The 25,499-nt window shown below is 30.9% G+C and overlaps 2 protein-coding genes across 6 annotated transcripts in view; both read right to left on the bottom strand.

Annotated features, from left to right (window-relative positions):
• The window catches only part of LOC145277468 (pleckstrin homology domain-containing family G member 7-like), an 817,656-nt gene that overhangs the window by 40,379 nt on the left and 751,778 nt on the right, over positions 1-25,499 (bottom strand). For all 5 annotated transcript variants that reach the window (XM_080128829.1, XM_080128830.1, XM_080128831.1 and 2 more), the window contains 2 exons: positions 8,043-8,144; positions 5,200-5,316 (listed from right to left, as the gene is read on the bottom strand). In XM_080128829.1, the coding sequence (XP_079984955.1) occupies positions 5,200-5,316; positions 8,043-8,144 (219 nt within the window). The remainder of the gene's footprint in view (positions 1-5,199; positions 5,317-8,042; positions 8,145-25,499) is intronic.
• LOC145277470 (growth hormone secretagogue receptor type 1-like) lies at positions 16,677-17,836 on the bottom strand. Its single transcript, XM_080128836.1, has one exon. It carries the CDS (start codon positions 17,709-17,711, stop codon positions 16,773-16,775), a length of 939 nt encoding a protein of 312 aa, XP_079984962.1. The 5' UTR covers positions 17,712-17,836; the 3' UTR covers positions 16,677-16,772.

The raw sequence follows: 25,499 nt of genomic DNA, 5'->3' as shown, positions 1-25,499 counted from the left end.
AATATAAAAACAAAAGCCCGGAATTACCTCAAGGGACTCACCATCCGTAATAACGCAATTTGGAATACAGTAACATTTAGCGAGTGTAGATGGAGATATCAGTCTTCTGTGATATTACCCAAACGAAAAGCCGACCGGAAAAGCATAATCATCTCCTTCTTCATAGAGGATATTATTAATTATTAATAAAGAAAATAGACTTGAAAATATAAATAACCATTAAAAAGTTAGAAAAAAAATTCAATTAGATAACACAGTTGCAAACGATAGACCAAAAAAAAAAAATCCTGGATTGAAGTCCAGACAAGCACATGCCATGAAAAAACGATAAAGCAGAGACAGGCTCGCAGCGTCTCTTCTGTGAGAGAGAGGTTGCAAGGAAGAGAAAAGGACATCGCCCACTAAGCTACGAAATCTATTTTGAACTCTGTCAAGGCAGGATAAGCTGCTTTTAACAGCTCCTACCCAGATGTGGCAACAGTACTCCATCATTGGCCGTACCTGGCTTTTATATAGGTAGAGAATTGCATCAGGAGTGAGATATCTACAGGAGCGATAGAAGGATCCTACCATTTTTCCAGCAACCTCGACAATGGATTTGATATATGTGTTCCATTTCAGATCGGGAGTAAAGGTCAAGCCCAGAAGCTTGTCAAAACATGAAGCCTCCCCAAGACAAGAGACATTCATTTCAATTGAGGCTAGATGGTCAACAGAACGTTGATGATGTAAAGATAGAATCTTGGTTTTAGATGCATTAGAAGTAATCAGCCACCTCCTTCCCCATTGTACCACGTGCTCAAGATCAGAGAAGAGAGAGCCAGAGAGAACTGTCTTTGATGTGCTACCATACATGGTAGTGTCGTCAGCATAAATGTCTACGCTTTGTAGACTTGTGGGTAAAGGCCAAGTCCTGCTGCCACACCCAGGGTCTGCCTGCAGCTATCTAATTGCACCAGGCATCACACTTAGTCTATTTATTATTATTTAATGTTTTAAAATTTATTGTCATTTTACTTGAATATGTTTTTATATCGTTTCTAAAGACAATTATAAAGGGAGATAATCCAATTATGTTGTTAATTGCTACTAGTTAATTCCGTGTGAAACTGAGTCGAGATATTTCAGGCCGTTTGATGTTTGCGGTCTATTGATTACTAGAAGGCATCTGTGATTTAATAATTAATTTAATCAGACAGATCCAGAACATGCTACGATTGCTTATTTAACAAATTAAGGATATAAATTATGTTTTTAATCCTAAGAAATTGGTTTTTACCCATGGGTTTAACCCACATCTGTTATTAATCACTTATGCTGCTCATGTCTTATAATTCGTGTGTTGTATTCTTGGGTATCGAAATAAAACATTGTATATCCACTAGTTATTATTCTGACAGCAAAACCACCCAATAGCTACAAATGTGTTACACTCCAATGAGAAGATGTCTACTCCTGCATTTATGGGTAAAAACGTTTAGAACAGGGAGTAAAGTAAGAAAATAAATCAGTATGGATTCTGTCAACTTAAGATATCATATGACAAAATCAATTAAACTAATTTTCAGCCCCCAAATTGCTAAATTAATTTTTAATAATAACTAGTTTAATTGTTAAGTTGTTTTATTGATTTGAAGAGGGTATCACTTATTTCACCGTCAATACTGCTACAACTGAATACAAAAATGCTCACCATTATGGAGAAAAATTCCATTTTTAGATGAGCTTTATACTTTATTTATATTCCTTATCCAATTTAGAATAATAGAAACTATATTCGCATCTTAGATTTGGATCCTTCATTTAGATCATAACATTTCTAGCTATTTAACTCTACATTAAAATTTAATCTTAGCATCCGATAATCCTTATTGTTGTAGAAAGTTATACCTCAGTTACATTTAAGGCGTGATATCAGAAATCTATTCCTGTGAAGACATCCCTGTATGGCATCTAGTCTTTTATTCAAAATTTCCTCTTTGGAATTCACTATGTAGAAGGCTTCCAATAAACACAGATTGCACCTTTTTGATTTCCCGGGGCTGTACTTCCTCCCCCTGTCCACTACTGACCATTTTAATTCAACATTTTTATTATTTCTGTTAAGTTCCTTAACCCAATCACCGAATGCAGTTGTATTCCTCTTTTTGTTTTTATTTTTAATGCTTATTTTTGTGCCCACCCTCCTGCTATCGTTTACGCCATCCCTATTAGTTTCTATCTCAGGTTCCTTTTTAAAGGATACTATGTGGTTTCTATATCTGTCCTTAAACACTGTTCCCGTGGCTCCCAGATATATCTTCTTAGTCTTGTCGGTTTTTATCTCGCATTTATACACTATTTCTGAGGTTAAATATTTCCCATCCAACGGACATTTTCTTGGTATTCTGCAATTACATTTTCTGTTTAGGATACTTTCGTTTCATGCTGGTTCGTTATTGTTCCTTACTTTGCTGATTTTTCTATTGTTGGAGCTGATTATAGTGTAAGTTAAGTTTCTGGGGGGTGAGAAATATAATTCTACAGAGTTTCTATTTATTATTTTGCTTAATTTATTATCCGGGGGGAAGTTTTGGTCTATTAATCTGTAGAATTCCTTAGCTATATTATTTTTGATATGCTCGCTGAATGGTGGATTGAACCAAACCTGCCCCTTGCGTCTATTTCTCTTATTAATGGTACTGCCCTCCTCCTTACCTGTTCTGCTGTTATTATTTCCCCAACCGTTCTTATTCTTTTGATCATTTTCAACGTTTCCCTTATTGATCTTTGTTTTTTTTTTCTAGCTCTCATTGCCATGTTATACAAGATTACGCCGCTAGGTTTGTAGTTACTGTTATTGGTACTATTATATTCATTTTTTCCGTTGTATCCCGATCTTTTAAGAGCATCATTGTAGTATTCCTTGTTTTTTTCAAAAATACTCTCATTTTTAGAAAGTTCCGAAACTCTTTTAGAAATGTTGGGAATCAGCGCTTTCTCCATGCATTGCGGATGGTTCGATCGGTAATCTATGTAGAATTTTTTTTGGTTGGCTTTGTGATAAGGTTCCTATGTGTTATTGTTTAAGTTGAGGGTAACGTCCAGAAAGTTAACTATCTTGTAATTGCTGTCCATTGTTATCTCTAATCCAAATTCCTTAAAAAAATTTCTGATGTTTTTTCTTGATTTTTCCGTAATACGGTCGCTAAAATTAACTACGAAAAGTGCGTCATCCCTTTGAAGTCCCCCACTTAAACCTGGAATTTTCTTGTCTATCTTCTTTAGTAAGTAAAGACCAAGCAGGTCAGTGATCTTCGAGGAGTCTGGGGCACCCCTTGTGATATATGTTTGAAATTGTTCGACTGGGCATGGAAACAATTGTAACGTAAAATGAAATACACTTTTTGTTGCCATCAACACCCTTTTGGAAGTCTTGATTTTGCTTCCACAGTATATTAATGCTCAATTATGAAATGTGATAATTTTGCAGCGTACTCCTTAAGTCAACTCTTTTTGGCTTAAAAATCATTGGCATATGAAAACTTACTGAATTACACGAATTCAGCATATTACATATAAGTCCCCCTCCATCGTTCTCTCTCTCTCTCTCTCTCTCTATATATATATATATATATATATATATATATATATATATATATATATATATATATATATAGCTGAAACAGTGTTTCATGGAAAACAACTAATGATCCCTTAAATTACCATTAGTACTATAGTGAATTCGAGAGAGCAAGTTGAATCAGTGATTGCAGGTTATTAAATTACTTACTGACTAAATAGTTTTTTAACGAATGATAAAAAACCTTCCAAGACTATATATATATATATATATATATATATATATGTGTGTGTGTGTGTGTGTGTGTGTGTACGTGTGTGTTTGTTTAATGTGAGAGCTAACAAGATAAAGATAACGTCAAATAAATATACAGTAAGTGTGAAAAGCAGATAATCGACCTAGTGAGGAGAAACTTTACTAGGCCATAAATCTAATAATGGATAAAAAATGGGTAAAACAAAACGAGATACACAAGATAATGGACAGAATTGACAGTAAGAAAACTAGATAACTGCGACTTATGTATATATATATATATATATATATATATATATATACATATATATATATATATATATATATATATATATATATATATATATGAATGGAAATGTATAAAAAAGAATACGAAAAGTATAAAAGCTTATAACTTTTCTTTATTCGTTTTCAATTGGTGACATGCAGGAATACAAAATAATATTACGAAAAAAAAATTAAAAAACTTTTTTATTAGTACATATATATATATATATATATATATATATATATATATATATATAGAGAGAGAGAGAGAGAGACAGACAGACAGACAGACAGAGACAGACAGACAGACAGACAGAGAGGCAGAGAGAGAGAGACAGACAGGCAGAGAGAAAGAGAGAGACAGACAGCAGACAGACACAGAGTAAAGGGATACAAAATTGAGAAATGTGAATTTGAATTCGGACGTCATAAAAAGAAAACAACAAAGAAAAGTGCGAGATGAAATGAAACAAAAAGGATATCGACGAAAGTGAAATGAATGCAATACAAAAAGAAGAACAAATAATACAACACACATATGAAGAATAATAACAAATCATTGAAATGAAGCAAGAAAATGGAAGAACTGTCTATTTATGTATGAATTAAATAGAAAAAAAAGAAATGTGCAAGACGAATTTGGTAATAAAATAGAAAGAATATGTGGGAAAATTCAAACACTTAATTAGATGGAAAAGGAAATAACGAACTCAAAACGAATGAACAAATAAGGGGATGAGAAAAAGAAATTGATGAATGGGATAAGAAACGAAATAAAGTTAAAAAATGATATGATGACATGGAAAAGAAAGCATATTAAAATCTAAGATACGAAACAATAAATTAGTGAATATGATTATAAATATATATAAATTAGTTCAATACAAAAAGAAAAACATTCAATAAATACTGTTATTTGTTAAACAAATTGGTGTATCGGGAAAGTTGTGTACACGCAACTGAGTATTATTATGGTAACGATATCTTAATAGCTTCAAATACATTGTTCAGAATATTGTATGTTTTTGGCATAAAATAAACAAAACAATTGATGTGCCATAAAAAGGTAAAACATTTAAAAAAAACCCTAAAGAATTGAAACGAATAAACTGTACCTTTTCAAATTCACAGAATTCTTCGTGCCGTCGTAATTGTTCCAAATAACTCATGGCATTCATGTAGTTTAAACAATAAATATGATACACATCACCGTCTTTTGAATGACATGAAAACTGGAAATAAAAAAATCAATTAAACGTAATTATTTTATCAAATAAATACACATATTTGGCTAACGTAAAAAGGTGTGTGTAGAAATATTAGAGACTGGGGTAAAAAAAAAATGCCGTAAAAATAAGTAATTAAAAATTTTCATGTTATGTATCCTGAGTCTAAATTCACAGAAAGCAACGGTGTCAAACTAGTTGGGGGAATCGCCTTCGTCAGTGCCAACATAGGAAGCGGTTGGACCTTTGGCTAACTGCTTCCCTACTTCGGGGAGGACTTTTGACGTGTTTTATGTGTATACATTGTATATACTGTGGAGAACAAATAAGCCCTAAATAGATATTAAAACCTAATTGTATTTGCTGAATTTATTTTTTTTAAATAACGCTTGTAAAAGAATTTAAGGCAAAAAACAGCGACGCAGATGTGAGGATATGCAAACTTGACTGACATGTCTGCAGTTAAACCTGACCAATCAAAAGTATATGTGAGGATCGTAAAATCACGGAGCGAAGTTACGGACGCGGTTATAATGTTATTGTTGCACGAGTCGGATAATGGATATTTCTAAACAGAAGCAGTCAGTTAAACCTAGTTCAGCTCTAATTTATGCTCTAATACCATTCGGTAAAGTAAGAATACTCTACCAACGTATTAAACAAAAATGCAACTTGCGTTTGATATTTCGCTTCGAAATAATTTAGGACTGTGTTTATAACATTTTGGGCTTAAACTAACTGAAAAGGGTTGATATAAAATAATTTGTTGATAAAATGGTTGATATAAAAGAATTGGTTTATAAAATGGTTGATATAAAAGAACTGGTTTATAAAATGGTTGATATGAAATAACTGGTTTATAAAATGGTTGATATAAAAGAACTGGTTTATAAAATGGTTGATATGAAATAACTGGTTTATAAAATGGTTGATATAAAAGAACTGGTTTATAAAATGTTTGATATAAAAGAACTGGTTTATAAAATGGTTGATATGAAATAACTGGTTTATAAAATGGTTGATATAAAAGAACTGGTTTATAAAATGGTTGATATAAAAGAACTGGTTTATAAAATGGTTGATATAAAAGAACTGGTTGATAAAATGGTTGATATAAAATAACTGGTTTATAAAATGGTAGATATAAAAGAACTGGTTTATAAAATGATTGATATAAAAGAACTGGTTTATAAAATGGTTGATATAAAAGAACTGGTTGATAAAATGTTTGATATAAAAGAACTGGTTTACAAAATGGTTGATATAAATGAACTGGTTTATAAAATGTTGATATAAAAGAACTGTATATAAAGAACTTGATATAAAAGAACGTTTATAAATGGTTGATATAAAATAATTGGTTTATAAAATGGTTGATATAAAATAACTGGTTGATAAAATGGTTGATATAAAATACAGAAAATGGTTGATATATGGGGACGGTGATACAGAAAACTAAAAGCTTTAAATTAACGTTATTACTTCGGACTGTATACTTGCATCAAAGGCACTAAGGATAGTATGAAGCATCAAATGCACGGCATATCGACACTTTTGTTTTATTAATACCAAAGCATTGAACCGAAAGATGCAGTTTATGTGATTATCTGTTTATCGAATTCAATTGAATTGAACTTACATTGAAATTACTATGAACGCTCGTTTGCAGAAAAACACATCCAAATTTATAAAAACATTTACTATGTATTACATAATTGGTCTCGAAAGTCTTATGTTTATACATGAAACGCTTTCTAGGACTTGAATACCGACGATTTATAGTTTATTCGTTAGGAGTCTATGAGCTCATCTATAAATTGTAATGCAGACGTAATATGATAGACCAATGAAAACGCAGTACGAAATCAAGAAAAATTGTATTTAATGCTTAAGCATGACAGACGAATGATTGCTGTGTCAAACTTACGTATAGCAAACCTATGGAAATTCTATTAAAATTAACAAAAATTATTGAAGTTTGAAAGAGAAGTGAACCTGGTAATCAAATGTAAGCATCACAAATACATGAAACTACCATTCCACATTTAATCGATATAAATACTATTAAAATTAATGATTGTCAAGACACTGAAAATGTTCTTTTTAAGGGGTGACAGATCAACAGTTAAGTTATTATATATATATATATATATATATATATATATATATATATATATAGTGTATTTTTTATTTTTATAATGTGAGATGACACTATAATCTGTTATTATGTTTTTATATATATATAGTATATGTACTCTTTTATTATGATGCGGGGGTTATATAATAATCTGTTATTATTTAATATGGCCGATAATATATTTGTGATTAATTATTTACATTTTTTTATTTATTATTATTATTATTATTATTATTATTATTATTATTATTATTATTATTTTTATTATTATATATTTTTATTAGTAGTTTTGTGTATTATTGGGTGTTAATTTGGAATTAATTAATTAACGGATTAAAATTAAGTTCGAATAGTTATGCCGTCTGTTTACTGAAATCCAAAAACAAGAACATTACCACCACAACTATTTTATTAATTAATTATTTTTTTTATTAGTAATTCTCTTCTTAAGGAGTTAGTTCCGAATAAGCGCGTTGATGTGCTCTATAATCAGAATGGAATATATATATATATATATATATATATATATATATATATATATATACACTCTCACACACACACATATATATATATATTATAAGAAAGATCTGTTTACCCTTTGAAAGGCTTTGATGAGGACCGTCGTCGTTCCGAATTCGGTTGAGCTCATACTTTTGAGTAAAGCAGAAAGAAAATCTTTGCAGAAAGTGTAACTCACCTGAAATTAGAACATGATATAGAACATGAAATTAGAACAGGATATAGAACATGAAATTAGAACATGATATAGAACATGAAATTAGAACAGGATATAGAACATGAAATTAGAACATGATATAGAACATGAAATTAGAACATGATATAGAACATGAAATTACAACATGATATAGAACATGAAATTACAACATGATATAGGAAATCACACGTGAGAATGAAGATTTTATTCGAAGAATAAAAAAAATTCTTATTCAAGGCTGAGAACAAGTAGTTAGAAATGAAAATTGGATTACAATTCGAAAGTGTACAAACGGAAATGTAGATCATGGGTGAATCTTTTACTGACAGATTGATGAACGAACGAATTTACGTTCCATATTTCAGCAAGTTACACATGAGTTTTTTTTTTACATGGAGGTCACTTCTTACCAAGGCCCGGAAGTCACTCGGGGATAAGGGTTATTGTGTGTACAGTAATCAATGGGTTTTGCATCTGAAATTCTCGAGCGAAAGTTATTTTTATAACTTAATCGTTGATTGTTTAACGTTTGTACAGTGGAAACGTTTGTTGTTTTATTAGTAGCTTGGATGGTAAATTTTAATAAATATTTAAACGTCTCATTTAAAATTTAAGTTTAAGGTTTATTGAAAAATTTGGCATTAGTGCGGACGATACTCCAAATACTTTTGTGAATTATTAGCTGAGGGAACTAAAGCATGCTCTTCGTCTGAATTAAATAATGATTCCGTTCGAAATTCCGTGCAGACTCCCGAGTTTGAAAGAAAAATTCCAGAGTTCGACAAAGTATAGCTGAAAAAAAGTTGAGCTCGCATCGACCGAACCAGTGTGAAAACAGAATTCTGCGTTTATTTGATTTTTTTTTTTGTTGCTTAAACTTCCAACATTTTAATCTGCTTATTGTGGTGTTTTTACTTTCATCGAGAGAATTTTCTATCTTTCAGTTTTCCAAAACAACAACGACTGACCTGATTAGTGACGTAAAATAACAACCGATGATTTATCGTATTCATAAGACACAGAGAGTTGGAGTCAAATAGAGAGAGAGAGAGAGAGAGAGAGAGAGTTACAGGGCGGATACAGTTCAGTCTAGACTGACTGGAGTTTAATCGGCTGAGGCGCACATAAGCATCCGATGGGGTAATCGGTAGAAAACAAAATTACAGCTACAAGAAAAATGCGTAGAACTCCGAAATAACGCACGAACGTTAAATAATGTCATGTATGAAAATACATGGCGTTTTCCTTCGCAGGGAAGTGTCCTATTTTACGGACTCTTCAGTTTAGACAAATCAGTAGAAAAATGTACGTTCATGACCCTTTGTATTATTAAGATGACCTAACAACTATAGGCATATTACTTGGTGACGTTATTGTATCTGGCCATGTGAATCTGGTAACATGTCCCAAGAAACAACCGAAAGTCAACAACGTCTAATGAAAAACAAAAGCATTATCAGGGATTTAGCAGAAAATCCAACAAAGGTCAAGAATTCCAAGTCCAACACGAAATTTGTATCAATGATTGAAAGTTTTTGTTCTCCGCCGAATATGACCACACAGACTCGTAAACAGGTGTAGTAAATGTTTAAAAAAACAATATTTTGTATTAATTGTACTGTTTGTGCTTCAGGCAGGGATATACCTGCTAAACCTAACCGTTTATGTATTATACACGGCAACTAAGTCTCAGAAATGTCAGGTATATTATAGGTCAGTATGAAAGTGAAGTTAATATTTTTCCACACCTCGGGATTCTACTTTTTACTGTAAATTAAATGATTATTTAAATTCATCAGAAATGGAAAATAACATTTCGCCTAGATCGATAACAGTCGTCTAACAACATGCTTTGTTATTAAAATCATAATAAAAGTGTCTTTTTACATCGATTACGTCACGAGAAATGAACTTCTCGAAATGGGAGCCGATCCACGACAGCAGATTTTACATAAACAAAATAACTCAAAATCCTTTCAGAAAAAAAATAACGCAATAACAGGCATAATGATTATCACATAATTGTAAAAAATAAATAAACACGAGGCTTTGTTCATTGCGTTTTAAATGTAAGGTCGAAAGTGTAATATTAGTACAGTAGAAATCCGGGATACGGTTGCCCGAGGAAACCATTTTTTCTGGTTACAATGTGGAATACAATGTTTTTCCGGTCCCTGGTTACCGTACTTTCCCCGTCTTACGGTGTTATAATGTTATTTGATTACATACATTACATATGTATTATATACTGTATTGCATTTTGTTGCTAATTTTTAATGCCGTATACTGTATTGTAAAAAAATTACGAGTTTTATTTCTTATGCCGAACTTCATAACGTAAACATTAGTTTCTAAACTGAAACTATACAAACATAATTGATGTACAAATTCGATTCTGGTACTTTCCAATTCGCACGCACGCACGCACGCACGCACACACACACACACACACACACACACACACACACACACACACACACACATATATATATATATATATATATATATATATATATATATATATATATATATATATATATATATTACGGAAGCATTATGTCCAAGTGTTTATGCAGGCCTCGCTTGTGGTAAACCCTTCATAAAATAATAACTTCGGTCTTTTTTTTTTTTTTTTTTTTTTTTTTACACAGTGATCACCACTTATCAAGGCCCGGAAGCCACTCAGGGATAAGGGTTATTGTAAGTACATCACGTTAGTCAGGAGATTTTATGAAGTGTTTAATTAGGGGGGCGGTTCATTAGGAATTTGTTCTTTATCTTAGTAATAAAAATGATAACACCAGGTGGTGACGAAAGCAAAATATTTGAACAATTAAATAAATATATGTTCGATATCCTGGTTCTTTTAAATCATATCAAAATAATGAAAGTAAATTAATTGAGGAAATTTAAAACTTCATCTGTAATGTATAATGTATAAAATGCATAAAAATCGTGTATATACTCATAATTTTTTATTTTTATATATTTCTAAAAAGTAATAGATATAAAGAGATTATGAGCAAATAAGAATGTAAACATATAAATAATATATCAACAAAAAAGTGGTGATAAGTAGCATGATTGATTCACCCGAGTCATATAAATACAGGTTTGCAAGAAGATACTTTATTTTTTCGGATACTAATACAGATGACACAGGTAAGCAAGATTTTTTCTAAGATGAATAGGGTTGACTAATTACACTGGAGGAAAAACTACATCGAATATCCGAAATATTTTTTCTTTTGTGTTTAAGGAAGGCGGTGGTTGATCAACATTGCCGAAGAGCCATGATTTAATGTACTGTTTTGCTTTTAAATTCCCGAAACAGTTTTTCATGGTAAACAACTGATGATCCCTAAAATAAGATTAGGATAATTTTGTAATCGAGAAAGCAAGTTGTTTTAGCGATTGCAGGAGATTTAATAACTTACTGACAAAATAATTTTCCAACCGAAGACTAAAAAGTATTTGTTTATATATAGTTTTAAAGCTTAAATACTTCCAAGACTTGTTGAAAAAATTCAAAATGGCGTAATAGAAACATATTAAATGTATTTGCATCTTCTCTTCCAATTTTCGGATTTTAATCATGTCAAATCACACTTTATTTCCTTTTGACAGATTGATTGTTGCTATTTCTTCTGATGAGTTAAGGGCATAATAGATTCAATGATTGATATAATAATTAGGTGATTGATTTTGTGCTACGAAACAGATACTGTCAAGAATTGCAACAGAATTAAAGGAATAAATTATAAAATGTTCAACACCAAGAATTTTAGAATATAGTTTTTGTCATTTATTCACTATATTGCTCTGTAATTACATTGAGCTCATTTGGCATATATTACAAGAAAATATATTTCTACAGATATATATATATATATATATATATATATATATATATATATATATGCTTGGAAATATTTTATCTGTCTATCTATCGATCTACCTACCTACATATACACACACACACATACACACACATATATATATATATATATAACTACTACATTTACTCACATAAAATTTATATGCGAAAGTATAGATTTATGCGTAAACTTTAAGTATTTACTTCAAAAGTGCTCAATACGTAGGTAGAGCTAGTTAGTAACTTATAAAATGTATATGGCGATTAAGCTACACTGAATATTCGGCGTTTCATCTACTCTAGGATTCTTCAGGCTTATGCGCAGTGTAGAATATCACGAATACTGCCGCTCGGGAGATTCGAACCTCGCCAGGAAACCACCTCTGAGTCTCTTAGCAAAGAAACAAATCACGCGGCCACCTTAACCGCAAGAAACACCTTAACCGCAAGAAATATCGTTGAAAATTAAACATTTATTTTTTAATGTCGTGACGTCTGCCCATAGTAATCTAATGCAAGCTTAAGTGGCCGACTTTCATTTAAACTTTAACATGCTCAACAATAAGAATCGAGTTATTAAACGGGCCTGGCATAATTATTGTTATGATCATTTTTAAATACTTACAGACACTAATGTTTCATCCTTTCGGGCCACGTATATATATATATATATATATATATATATATATATATATATATATATATATATATATATATATATATATATAGAGAGAGAGAGAGAGAGAGAGAGAGAGATGTGTGTGTGTGTGAGTGTGTGTGTGTGTTTTCGACTCCCATCGAAATCGGTAAAATCGTCCATTTATCAATCAAATCGATTGAGTGCCTGTTGTAATTGGGGACCTATCGCGGTGCACCGGGAGGAAACTTCACATAGTATCCCGTAATGACCTACTCCACAATACATTGTAATCTTCATTGCACTGCAGAGAACCTATACTTATATATGTTGATTTTATGAAAATATATATACCTATAATGCCTTGCATAAGGCACTTATGTAGAATAACGACGGTGCTATCGTCAGAAGTTTCAAGTAGTTTACATAAAACACATAAAGGTGCCGAAAAATCGAATTAATCAAATCACACCAGAAAATATTTATTTGTTCTCTTTTTGTCATCATAAAAAGAAAACTAAATATTTTCTACATTTAAATAAAAAGAGTCAGAAAGAATATAAAATCATGATTTCGTTTTAAAATATCGTTTACTAAGGAAAAGCTTATTTGTACACGTAGAACAAATTTATAATTAAAAATATTTTCACGGTGACATTAGGAAGTTGACAAATTCAGCTAAATTTTGAAGTTACATAAATCCATTGTAAAAAGCATTTGAAAGATAAATATTATTTTTCTGGGACTGTTTCAAAGATAATTAGTACAGTCCTAACATACTGAATTAAAATAAAAGAAAACACATTGCTGTACAAAAAATACCTTAATTTACACTCAAAAGCAAGAGAATCTGGCTTCCTACAAACAAAACAAATGTAGTCGTCTAAGGATGTGCTTTACGGAAACACAAAATTTTAGAAAGCCAAAAGGCTGACTGAAAATGGCGTCAGATTGTTGAAGGAAGTAGGCACTGCAAAACCGACTGGTTTTCTTTTTTCTTTCTCAGTCGTGCGTCCGTACATTCTATCGTGAACGCTTGTATAATTTTTATCATTTTTGACATTAATTATTTTTCTGTGTTCCTATTTTTAAATTAATCTTTTTCAAGATCATATAAAATGATATTACGTTACGTTGAAGATTATACATTCATTCATGCAAGGAAAATATTAAATCGTACATATAAAGAGTAGGCTTAGTATGCTATCTTAAAAAAAACAAACAGGAAATATTTTTTGCAATTAAATTTTTTGGGTGTGAAAATATAAAATAAACAATGCTTAATTCAATGATAATATCAGTAGTTCAAAAAATTAATTTTTCTTCGTATTATATCGATTTAGTGAATACGAACTTAAGGGGGTTTTCTCGTAATGTTCCTGAAAAAATATTTTTTTCTTTTTTTATTGTTACAATTTACGATGTTGTATTTTCATAAAAAAGCAAAATGGAATTTATTCATTTTTTTTGAAACCCATAACTTTAGTAAAGTTGTATTTTGTTTAAACAAAATAACACATTTCCACTAAGATTGAAATTAAAATAATAGTTTCATAATATTCTGTTATCAATATTTGATAAATACGTAGAATTACATAAATATTGGTTAATTCTCTGATTTTTGGTGAATTTTTAAGTCAAGGGAGGAGTTTAAATGTTTATGCATTTTTAAGCATCAGCATTTATTTTACTTATATGTTTGTAAATATTTTGTAATTGAAACATTTGACTTCGATCTTTTAAGTAAAATTCACGAAAATCCCCGAAGATAGCCCGGCTCTTATTCTGCACACATACATGAATAATAATGCACATATGTAGCCAACATGTATAATGAAAATGTACAGTAAAAATACAGATACATTTTATTATTCGACGCTGTGTATATATTACCGTCTATAATATAAATGATATTTGATGACTTCTGAACAATTTATATATTTTAATACAATGCAGTTTGCGCTTTTATTCAAATGTAATATCAAGTTATGCAATAAATTCATTCGCTTTTGAGAGTCAGATAAACCATGAAACTGAAATAAAATTTTCAGATGAGCATAATTTATTATATTTATAAGGATATACGTGAAAATATATTGTGGCTTTTATGTTTGAAATTATGATATATTCATTTGGTTCGATTCGGATTTTCAGAAGTGAATTATCATGTTATCACAAACACACACACACACACACACACACACACACACACACACACACACACACACACACACACACACATATATATATATATATATATATATATACAAATATATATAGTTAGTAAGTTATAAAATGTATATGGCGATTAAGCTACACTGAATATTCCGCGTTTCATCCACTCTAGGAATCCTCAGGCTTATATGCATAAGCTTGAGGATTCCTAGAATGGATGAAACGCGGAATATTCAGTGTAGCTTAATCGCCATATATATTATATAACTTACTAACTAGCTCTACCTACGTATTGAGCACTTTGAAGTAAATACTTAAAGTTTACGCATAAATCTATACTTTCGTATATTAATTTTATGAGAGTAAATTAAGTAGTTATATATATATATATATATATATATATATATATATATATATATATATATATATATATATATATATATATTAGCGGGGCGGGGGGCGCTTGGCTTTCCCCAGTCGTAAAATTCACTTAAATATGATATCTTATTTTGCCCAGATTGCGCATATATTTTTTAAGTGTTGTGATTTCAAAAGTATATATTTGGGCGCCATCAGCTAGAATCAAAACCGAAAGCAAGATTATCGCATTCAAAGCTGGTGACGTGACACGCATATGAACCAATTCAAAATTAAACTAAGATTAAATTACAACATCTATGACGATCTTTTTCAATTTTGACCCATTTTTGATCCCGTAAAAATATTTCAACAAGCTAAAGACCCTGTAAAAAATCCAATCATTTTTGGCCGAGCGGCACTCTGCGACTTTTAGTTTCGGAGAAGTTTGAAAATATGGAAACAGACCAACAGATATATATATATATATATATATATATATATATATATATATATATATATATATTAGACAACCTGTGACCCGTTGGGTCAGTATGTTATATTAGCTCTTGAATTAATGTATGAGCGTGACACTTGTGACGTAAAGAAAATAGGTTTTTTTTGACATAACAAAAACATTTCTATGAAAGTATATTAAAATGAAAAAAGAATATAGATAGATTCCTATGAGACGATCCATTTATAATTGTTTATCTTTTTGAAAAGAAAAACTTACAGCCATTGAATTATAATTGGTTTACCATACTTATAGGTAAATGTGCACTGAGAGGATACCATAATACTTAAAGTTAAATTCAAATTTTGATATATCTTTTAATTTAAACGCGGAGAAAACAAAAACAATTGGGACGCTGAAAACGTACACAGTAAAACAATACGTTTTATTGTCGCGGTGATTATTTGTTTATGTACGCATGCGCAACCGGAAGTTATAAACCGGATGTTGGGTTAAACACCCGTTACAGGGTCATTTGAGTTATATATATATATATATATATATATATATATATATATATATATATATATATATATATATATATATTAAACTGACCCAAGTGTAAATTAATAGAAAAATAGCAATACAATTTTTTTTAATTTTGCTGTAACGTAGCCAACATACCTAATAGAAAATTGATCGAATTCGATCTTATCAAACATGGGTAGTCAGTGGGCCTCCTTGTCCTTTAAACCACCGTCTCTTACCAAACTTAATGATGACATTTTCGAAATCTGGATGGGATTTAAAGTTTCTGATGAACGTGAAATTGCGATTTGGTCTTAAGAAGTCGCTTTATGTGATAAAAATAAATGATATATTATACAGTATCCGTTGAATGTAATTTTAACACAGAATCTAAAAATGCTCAACCTTTTGGCTTTTAGAAGGAAGAACAAAAAAATAGAGAAAATTATATAATTAAAATAATATATATATATATATATATATAATATAATATAATATAATATAGTATAATTAATGTTTAATAATTTCAGTAATGAGTATAGATAACCAAATAAAGTAAAACATCAATTGCTATAATTATTAATCAAGCATAAATATTCGCGAGTTTCGTATTCGAAAAAGTGCTTTTAATTCTTTTCGAAATGTCCTCGATGTGAGCATGTAAGGAACAAAGTTGATGGCGTTGTTCAAGTAAGAGATGATCTGACAGATGACGTAAGCAGTGTAGAATCTTTGTGTCGAAGCATTGCCTTTTAATTTCGGTTCAAGAACAGTTATTAGAAAAACGCAAATAGCAAACGGACTGACGCAGATTATAAAACAACAATTGATAAATAGTAGCAAATAAACAGTGTCCCTGTGGTTCAGTTTCTTCTTTATTCTCTCGCAATTAGTGGTCGATATCTCCTTCGATCCAACAACAGTTTCCGCTTGTAATTTGCGAACTATAATCACAGTCGATGTGACAAGTAATAATAAAGGGAACGCCCAGTACAGAAGGAAAAAAGTTATTCTTTTAATGCCAATGTAGGACCGGGGAGCCGTCGAATGACAAGTGCTATCAAGTCCGTAATAATACAAAATGGGTGCGTTTACGCAGGCGATGGAAATGATGACAGTAACCAGAACTAAAGGTTGGTGACATTTCGATGAATTACGGTAGCGAATCGGGTTGCAGACGGCTACCATTCTCTCCATTGATACGGCTACTACGATCCAAGAGGCCATCTCGAGGAAAAACTTATCAAGAAATGGGAGCAGCTTGCAAAGTGCAGGGTTCATCTGTTTCAACGAAATATCGAACGTATGTAACCATTTTTGCATCAAACCGACGTCCAGCACAAATATATCATTCACAGCCAACGCTTGGAGATAAAAGGTGACATTGTTTGATTTCATCTTAGGTCGATTGAGTACAAAAATGCATATAATATTTGCTAAGGAACCGACAATAAACAAAGGATAGCCAGCAAAGTGGGCAAAGCTGTCGGCGCCTTTTGTTAACGATGAGGCGTTCATTTTAGAAATTAGATAAATTTAAAACTGTTGCCAGAGAAATATTATAGATAGCGTTTTACGTTGTTTATATTATTTTCTCTGCTTGCAAAGACGCTGTGTAATAGACTAAACATATTTAGTTTATATTTTTTCAACTAGAATTAAAACTAAATTTAGAGGGTGTATATGAATTTAAAAATATTCAATTCAAGAATACTTTCCCATATAATATCTATTCTATTTATGTTATTAAAGACTAGCAGACCGCCTGGCATTGTCCGGTCGTAAAATACGCTTAAATATTATTTTTAATGTATGCAGATTTCCTATTCGTTATAATAGAGCCAATTCTCTGTTTATTTTACATTTTATCTTAATATATAATATTGATTCCGAAAAGTAACAAAAAATGATTAGTGTGCCATCATAAACACTGGCCATAATATGCTTTTATGCTAATAAAGAAACCCTACTAATGCTAAAAATATTATTAACAAGTCGAGGGAAGAAGCTATTGGAGAGAAAAAAATTCTGGCATTTAGAAACCTCAACAGTGAAGGGGTGTGATTTTGTTGCTAAGTGGGTTTGTCGGGGATATGACATCCCCTATATCGTTGTCATAAAATGGACAATAACTCAATTGTTTTTCCGATGAAAATATTTGTTCTGGAACGAAATAGATTCGAAATTATACCTAACTTTTCAGTAGCCAATGTCACTTCCATACATTTTTATTATGCAATGGTTTATTTTATATCAGTGAATAATCCTAATTATATCTGATTACAGTAAATTGATGCCCCGCAAAAAGGTTTGGCATGTTACTCTCCATTACCAACATTCGCATATTTTATGCTAATGCCTTATCATATAATAAGGCCAAAAGCCAATCGAGTATTAGAGTTAATTTGATTGAGAGTTGGATGATGAAAATCCTATAATAGTAATAGAATGGTTTAAATTTAAAAAGTGGATGGTAATACACATGGGTTAATATTGGACTTAAAGATGTTGTAGTTGTCGGGAAGGTGTCGCGTGGTAACGATGTAAAACTTCAGCATTATCGTTAAGTATTAAGCTTAAAGAATAAACGACATATTGAAAGGAAGATGCTGCACTTTTTTGCATTCATCAATTAAACGGGGAAATCATCTCTCAAAGAAAACACAGCTATGTACACATTCTTAATATAAAACTAAAAATAAATTACAGTATACTATAAAGATGACTATATAACTATTATCTGTTACTTGTTATATAATTAAGTAATATATAATTAAGTAATAATCATTAATTGTATATAGAATCGGGTAAAGTTGTAAATAACAAATTTAATAAAGTTTCACGTCACGTTAATGTGGATATTTTTTTATTTAAACTATTCCCCAAACTTTAAAACGTTTTCAATACGGTTTGATCAGCCGTTCTAACTTCAGATCTATGCAATATCCGGAAGAATTAGCTTTCAACAGAAAATGAATTCATTTCAAATAATAACGATACAAGCAACTATAAAACTTTAATACAGCTTAAGTTGTTATATTAATCTATATATTCATAAAAGTAAGAATGTGTGTGAGGATACTTCTCAACTTATATACTCAACGGATTTTTTATCTAAATACTTGAAATTTGGTAAATAGGACATTCAGACGTGTTGAAAACGTTTTAATCTGTCTTCCTCCGCTAAGGAGCCAAAATTTAAAAAAATGGTATGCCGACATTGTCGGATATTTATCTGTTTGTCAACTGTTTCACGAATGCGTATGCTTGAATCGTACATATCACAGATGTTAAGAATAAGTAGTCTGAAAGCAATTTTTAAAGATCGTATCATTCTGGCCTAATGGTTATCGTACTTGACTCAATGTCTTTAAATTTTGGTTTCAATCTCAGCTTAAGTATTATTTTTTAACTTACGAGAAACGAAGTGTTTAGAAAAAAACAACATAATACTCGCGTGCACATGCCTCAGTTTCTTTCTATGGTTTTATTTACTTCAGTTTTTCAAGAGATTTAACGTTATATTTGATATATGTTTATAACAAAAAAAAGAATTCTGTATTAATTAAAATATAATATTTATGCGTATTTTACGACCGGGCAACGCTGGGTAGCCTGCTAGTATAAAATAATTTGTTGACAAGCAAGAAATGGTAATATGAAGGGCAACTACAATTTACAACAGAGAGAAATGCTTTAGACGATTGCGTCACATTTTATTATATATATGTAAAGATGATATAATGCCAGCTGGCAACATTGGCAATGTTATAGAAGTTGAAGCCTATCTACCCTAAAGAGTCTCTTAATAGTTGCTTCTATGCCAAATATCTTTTTATATTTGTGTAATTCTTTTTTAAGAAAGTATAATATGGTAATAATAATAATAACAACGTATATTCAACTTGATATTACATAATTAAAAGGCATGGGTAACTTTTTCAAGTATGGTTGAATCATCTAGTGCTATTATTTAAAAAGACAAAAGACATCAAAAAGCGTAGGACTGTATAAGATGTGAGCATAAGTTAAAAACGATGAAAAAATGTAAAGATGCCCAGAAAAGATTGGTGATGGATTTTTCAGCATTAATGATACATATGTAATCCCACAAGAACTTTTAAGTTGTATCAAATAACATCTATTTTTCCAGGGTATTTGAGTCCGTTTTACAGTTTTTCCAGGAACTGTACATATAATTGGAATAAAGTCTTTGTTTTGCAGTTTAAATCCAACACGAGTAAAATGGTAATCCGTTCCCCCAAATTGGTATCTTCCTTTTTTGTTTTTTAATTATGCGTTAATTCTGGACTACGTCTAGATCGACACTGATTGATGTTTGGTTCAAATAAATGCCGATGTAAAACGCTTGTCTTCCATCGTGTCTGTCCACCTCATCACCTGCATTCGTCAAGCTTCCTTTCAATCGATTTATTTTCTGCAAAGACAATTTTCGCAATGATGGTGTTGCTGGCTCCCAGGAAATCGTAAATAGGTATAATATTTCTTATTTAGGTGCATCACGGACAAAATTTGTTCGAGTATGCATGTAATAACTTTCGTTAGTTATCAGAATTACCATGACAAGAATATTATTTATTAACGCCGTATTTGAGTAGATTATGCGGAAGTAGTCCACTTGATAATGTAATGTCCAGTTGATAATGTAATGTCCAGTTGATAATGTAATGTCCAGTTGATAATGTAATGTGCAGAAATTTACAAAAATAGAACGCTTAGTAGGGTCCTCAAAAACACGCGTCCAGCTTGCGATGCATTAACACTCCTTATGTTGAGAGTATCTCAAGGGATTAAAAACTATATATATATATATGTGTGTGCGTGCGTGTGTGTGTGTGTGTCTGTGTGTGTGTGTGTGTAAATTGATTTAATATATATGTGTGTGTATGTGTTTATATGTATATATAAAAAAAATTATATTTTTAGTTATTTAAAATTTATAGTCACTGGTTACATGCAATGTTTTAGAATCATCGCCAAACCAACTGGTAGAAGTCCAGATGTTGGTGTTATAAAAAATAGAGAAAAGTTATAACACCTTTGGATTTGAATATATAGAGGAAAATATTTGTTATTGGTAATGGATTTAAAATTCATTTGCTAAACGTATTCGGCGGCAACAAAGAAATTTAAAAATAGAGTAATTCTCGACAGAAAAGTATTGGACTAAGTCGGAGTGGGCATTAAATGTAGGAAATTTGAGACTCGCACAATCGTTGTATATTTTAATATATACATTGGTAGCTTTTCACGTAGATTATCAAGAGTATATCTATAAGCTTCCACGGGTTGGTAATTCTTTTCCTTTCTGGTCGTAGAAATCCAATGTTTACTGGTACAGTGAAAATATAAACATAAGTTTCAATGTTCCAAATGTGATAAACATATCCAATGTACAAGGTTTCCGATTTGGAATTGGTTTGAATCTTGTGTTTCAAAATATGTCTTCTAGTTTTATAGGTGGATACTAGAATAGTTTAAATTGCAAATAACAAATAATAGATATGTATTGAAGTAGTAAGTTTTTAAATATGTAAGTTCATGTTGATACATATTTCAGTATTTTTCTCCAACCGTTTCATCGCTTTAAAAAGTTATACTACTTATTTTGCGTCTGTCGTTAAATAATAAGTCTCTCAAAAAATAAATGAAGTGAATATTTTAAATACAAAAGATTGCATATGTTTATTTGTACACGCGGTACCTCATTTGTCAATCACTTTGTGGCATGTGCGACAGCTGATATGTTATTTCGCTAGGCATACTTTTTGAATTACATCATTTTTATGATGAAAAATTCTATAACAAAAGACCCAGTTTATGCATATATATGTGTGTGTCAATCTTTGTCTCTCTCTCTTGCCCCCCTCTCTCTCTCTCTATCTCTCTCAATACACACACACATGCACACACGCACACACACACACACACACATATATATATATATATAGATAGATAGATAGATAGTTGGATAGATAGAGATAAAGAAAAGGAGAGAGAGATAGAAAGAGAGAGACAGATAGAGACAGACATATATGCATACATAGAACGCCAAACTACCGAAAATGTAGTTATGGGTTCGATCCTCCGAATCAGAAATCAAAGTCAAGATAGGATTATGACTGCTATTTAGCAAGAACATTTATATACGTAAAAAACATTAAAAATATGAATAAACACAAATGAGTCCGTAAAAAAACCCGACCAATTGCAGTTATTTACCTGTTAGAAAAAAGCCCTCTTGCACTTGGATAAGTTAATTTAAATATAAAGGTGGCGTCTCCACGCTGTCACTATCGCTAATAAAAACAGCAAAGGTAACCATACCCTCTGCCTAGTCTTGAAAGACAATGGATAGCCTCTGCAAGGGTAAATGCGCGTTTAATTGTGAGGAAAGTGTTGGATATTCCCCTAACCAAACCTCCTCTGAATCGTCATTGCTTGAGTCCAATGATAAGGAGAAGTCCAAGACGACTAGAAACAATGTCGGGATAAATGGAGAGCAAAGATAGCACCGGAATTCGCAAAGGGTCACCCATTTAGTACTCAGCCGGCTCAACGTTGCTTATATATATATATATATATATATATATATATATATATATATATATATATATATATATATATAGAGTGACCCCCCAAAATGGGCCCCAACTCTAATTAGGCCCCGTTTCTTAGTGTTTTGTCCGAATGAAATGAAACTTTGGTCATAACTAGTTTATTATATTCAAAACATCACATCAAAACACTAGGGTCTTTGACTTTTTTTTCTCCGTTCTACAGCATATGTTCTAGATGGCCTCCATTTAGCTTTTGTTTTTTGTTGGGTCACCCTATATATATATATATATATATATATATATATATATATATATATATATAATATATATATATATATATATATATATATATGTTTTTTATGTGCACATGTATGTGTTTGCATACATCTGACTGTTAATGTCTATATATGTGTGTGTATCTACGGGTATGTATGGCTGGACGTATGTATACGGATACTGCTGTATCTGAGTTTATTTGCCTATATGTGTTAATATGTGTGTATGTGCCTGTATTAGCGATGCATTTAACGCTGAAAATAAAGTTAAACATAACCACTGCCCAAAGCACCATCTTAGATGCCGACCCCAAATATATGTGACATCTATCTACCTAACCTCGCATTATTAACTGCACCCATGTATTTACTTATTTATTTATTATTATTTATTTATCCTATCTTTACTTTATTTACTTGATATAAATATATACGTGTTATGTACTTGATATGAATATATACTTTATTTCCTTGATATATATATATATATATATATATATATATATAACTACTTCATTTACTCACAAAAAATGAATCTACGAAAGTAGAGATTTATGCGTACACTTTAAGTATTTGCTTCAAAAGCTAGTTATTAAGTTATAAAATATATATGACGATTAAGCTACACTGAATATTCCGCGTTTCATCCACTCTAGGACTCTTCAGGCTTATGCGTGAATTTTGTGGTTGTCTGTCGTTTTTATATACGCTTCTTCTATTGAGATTTTAGTTAGCCAATCAGCTTTCTAGTATCCATCGCGCCTTCCTATCAGCCAATGAGCATGCAATTATCGGACAAAGGCCTATTCATCCTGTTCCTTTGTTTGTGCTATATTTAGCCTGGATATCTAGTTTCTTTACCTGTTTTAAATCTAGGTTATGTTTTTATGTTAGTTTATATAAATATATATATATATATATGTACATACATATATGCACATATAAATATATACATATATATACATACATATACGTGTGATTGTTTATGTGTATTCATGTTTATTTAATTTATTTATTTGTTTATTTTCTATTGTTTTTGTTAGTTTTAAAAATATTTTGTATCGCTATCCTAGAGTAAATTTTACTTGTGAACACAGTTGTTCGCTAACGCGGAATATTCAGTGTAGCTTTCGAAATGCGGAATATTCAGAGTAGCTTATATATGTCACCATATATATTTTATAACTTACTATATATATATGTATGCCCAAAGCACCATCTTAGAGACCCACCTCGTATATATGTGAACTTAACGAAGCGCCTATCTAACCCCGCATTATTAACTACACCCATGTATTTACTTATTTACTTACTTATTATTACTTATTTACCCTAATTTTACCTTGTTTACTTAGTATGAAAATACATACATGCCTGTATATGCATATGTGTATGTATATATATATATGTGTGTGTATATACGTGTGTATATGTCTATATATGTCTATATGTTTATATATTTTTTAATATCTATATTTATGTAATTGTATATACGTGTATAGGGGTAGATGCGTATGTATGTGTATGTATGTATGTGTGTATATGTACATCTACCTCTTACTGGAGATATATATCTCCACATATATGTATATAGGTAGGTGTGTGCATATATATATGTGTGTATGTGTCTCTATATATATATTTGTGAGTGTATATATGTGTATAAGAGTTGTGTGTATGTGTATGTATGTCTGCATATGGATCCATGTATGTCTGCATATATATTGTTTATATATATGTGTCTGCGCGTATGTATCCGTATATGGATGTGTAGTAATGTACACACACATATATATATATATATATATATATATATATATATATATATATATATATGTATGTATGTATATGTATGTATGCGTATTTGCGCGTGCGTTAACGTATGTATTATAAAAAAAAACAACCCACTGTTAACTGAAATGGACAAGTCGACGTCTAGCGACTACGAAAATTTTAAATGAATCCTGTACCTGACAAAAGACATGACATCTACACTAACCCTTTCCCTCTCTCTCCCTCTCTTTCCCTCTCGCTCTCCCTCCCTTTCCCACTCTCTCTCTCTCTCTCTCTCATCTACTTTATATACCTTACGGAACAAGCAAAAGGCAGTTCAAATTTAAAACCTAAAAATTAACACTTCCCCCATCCTTCTCTTTTTTCTTTTCTTTGCAATCCTCTCTCCACCTCCCCCTCTCTATATCAATATATATCCACCCACGCCAACCTGAATCTGCTGCCCCCCACATACAATACAATATAATGTATCTTAACCCTCAAAACTGAAATATTTTCAATACCCGTCTACCTCCCCTTATTATCTCCTACCTCGACCCCCCTTTTTTTTCGTATTTCTTCTAAAACACTTCTTCCTAATATATATATATATATATATATATATATATATATATATATATATATATATATATATATATATATATATATATATATAC

The sequence above is a fragment of the Euprymna scolopes genome, chromosome 6 (genome assembly GCF_053919585.1).
Source record: "Euprymna scolopes isolate OS-2025 chromosome 6, ASM5391958v1, whole genome shotgun sequence".
Taxonomy (NCBI): domain Eukaryota; kingdom Metazoa; phylum Mollusca; class Cephalopoda; order Sepiida; family Sepiolidae; genus Euprymna; species Euprymna scolopes.
The sequence above is the reverse complement of the archived record's forward strand: the minus strand, read 5'-3'. Positions and strand labels throughout refer to the sequence as shown.

Coding starts and splice junctions, on each gene's coding strand:
- LOC145277470 (XM_080128836.1), bottom strand. CDS start 17,711: ATGAACGCCTCATCGTTAACAAAAGGCGCCGACAGCTTTGCCCACTTT.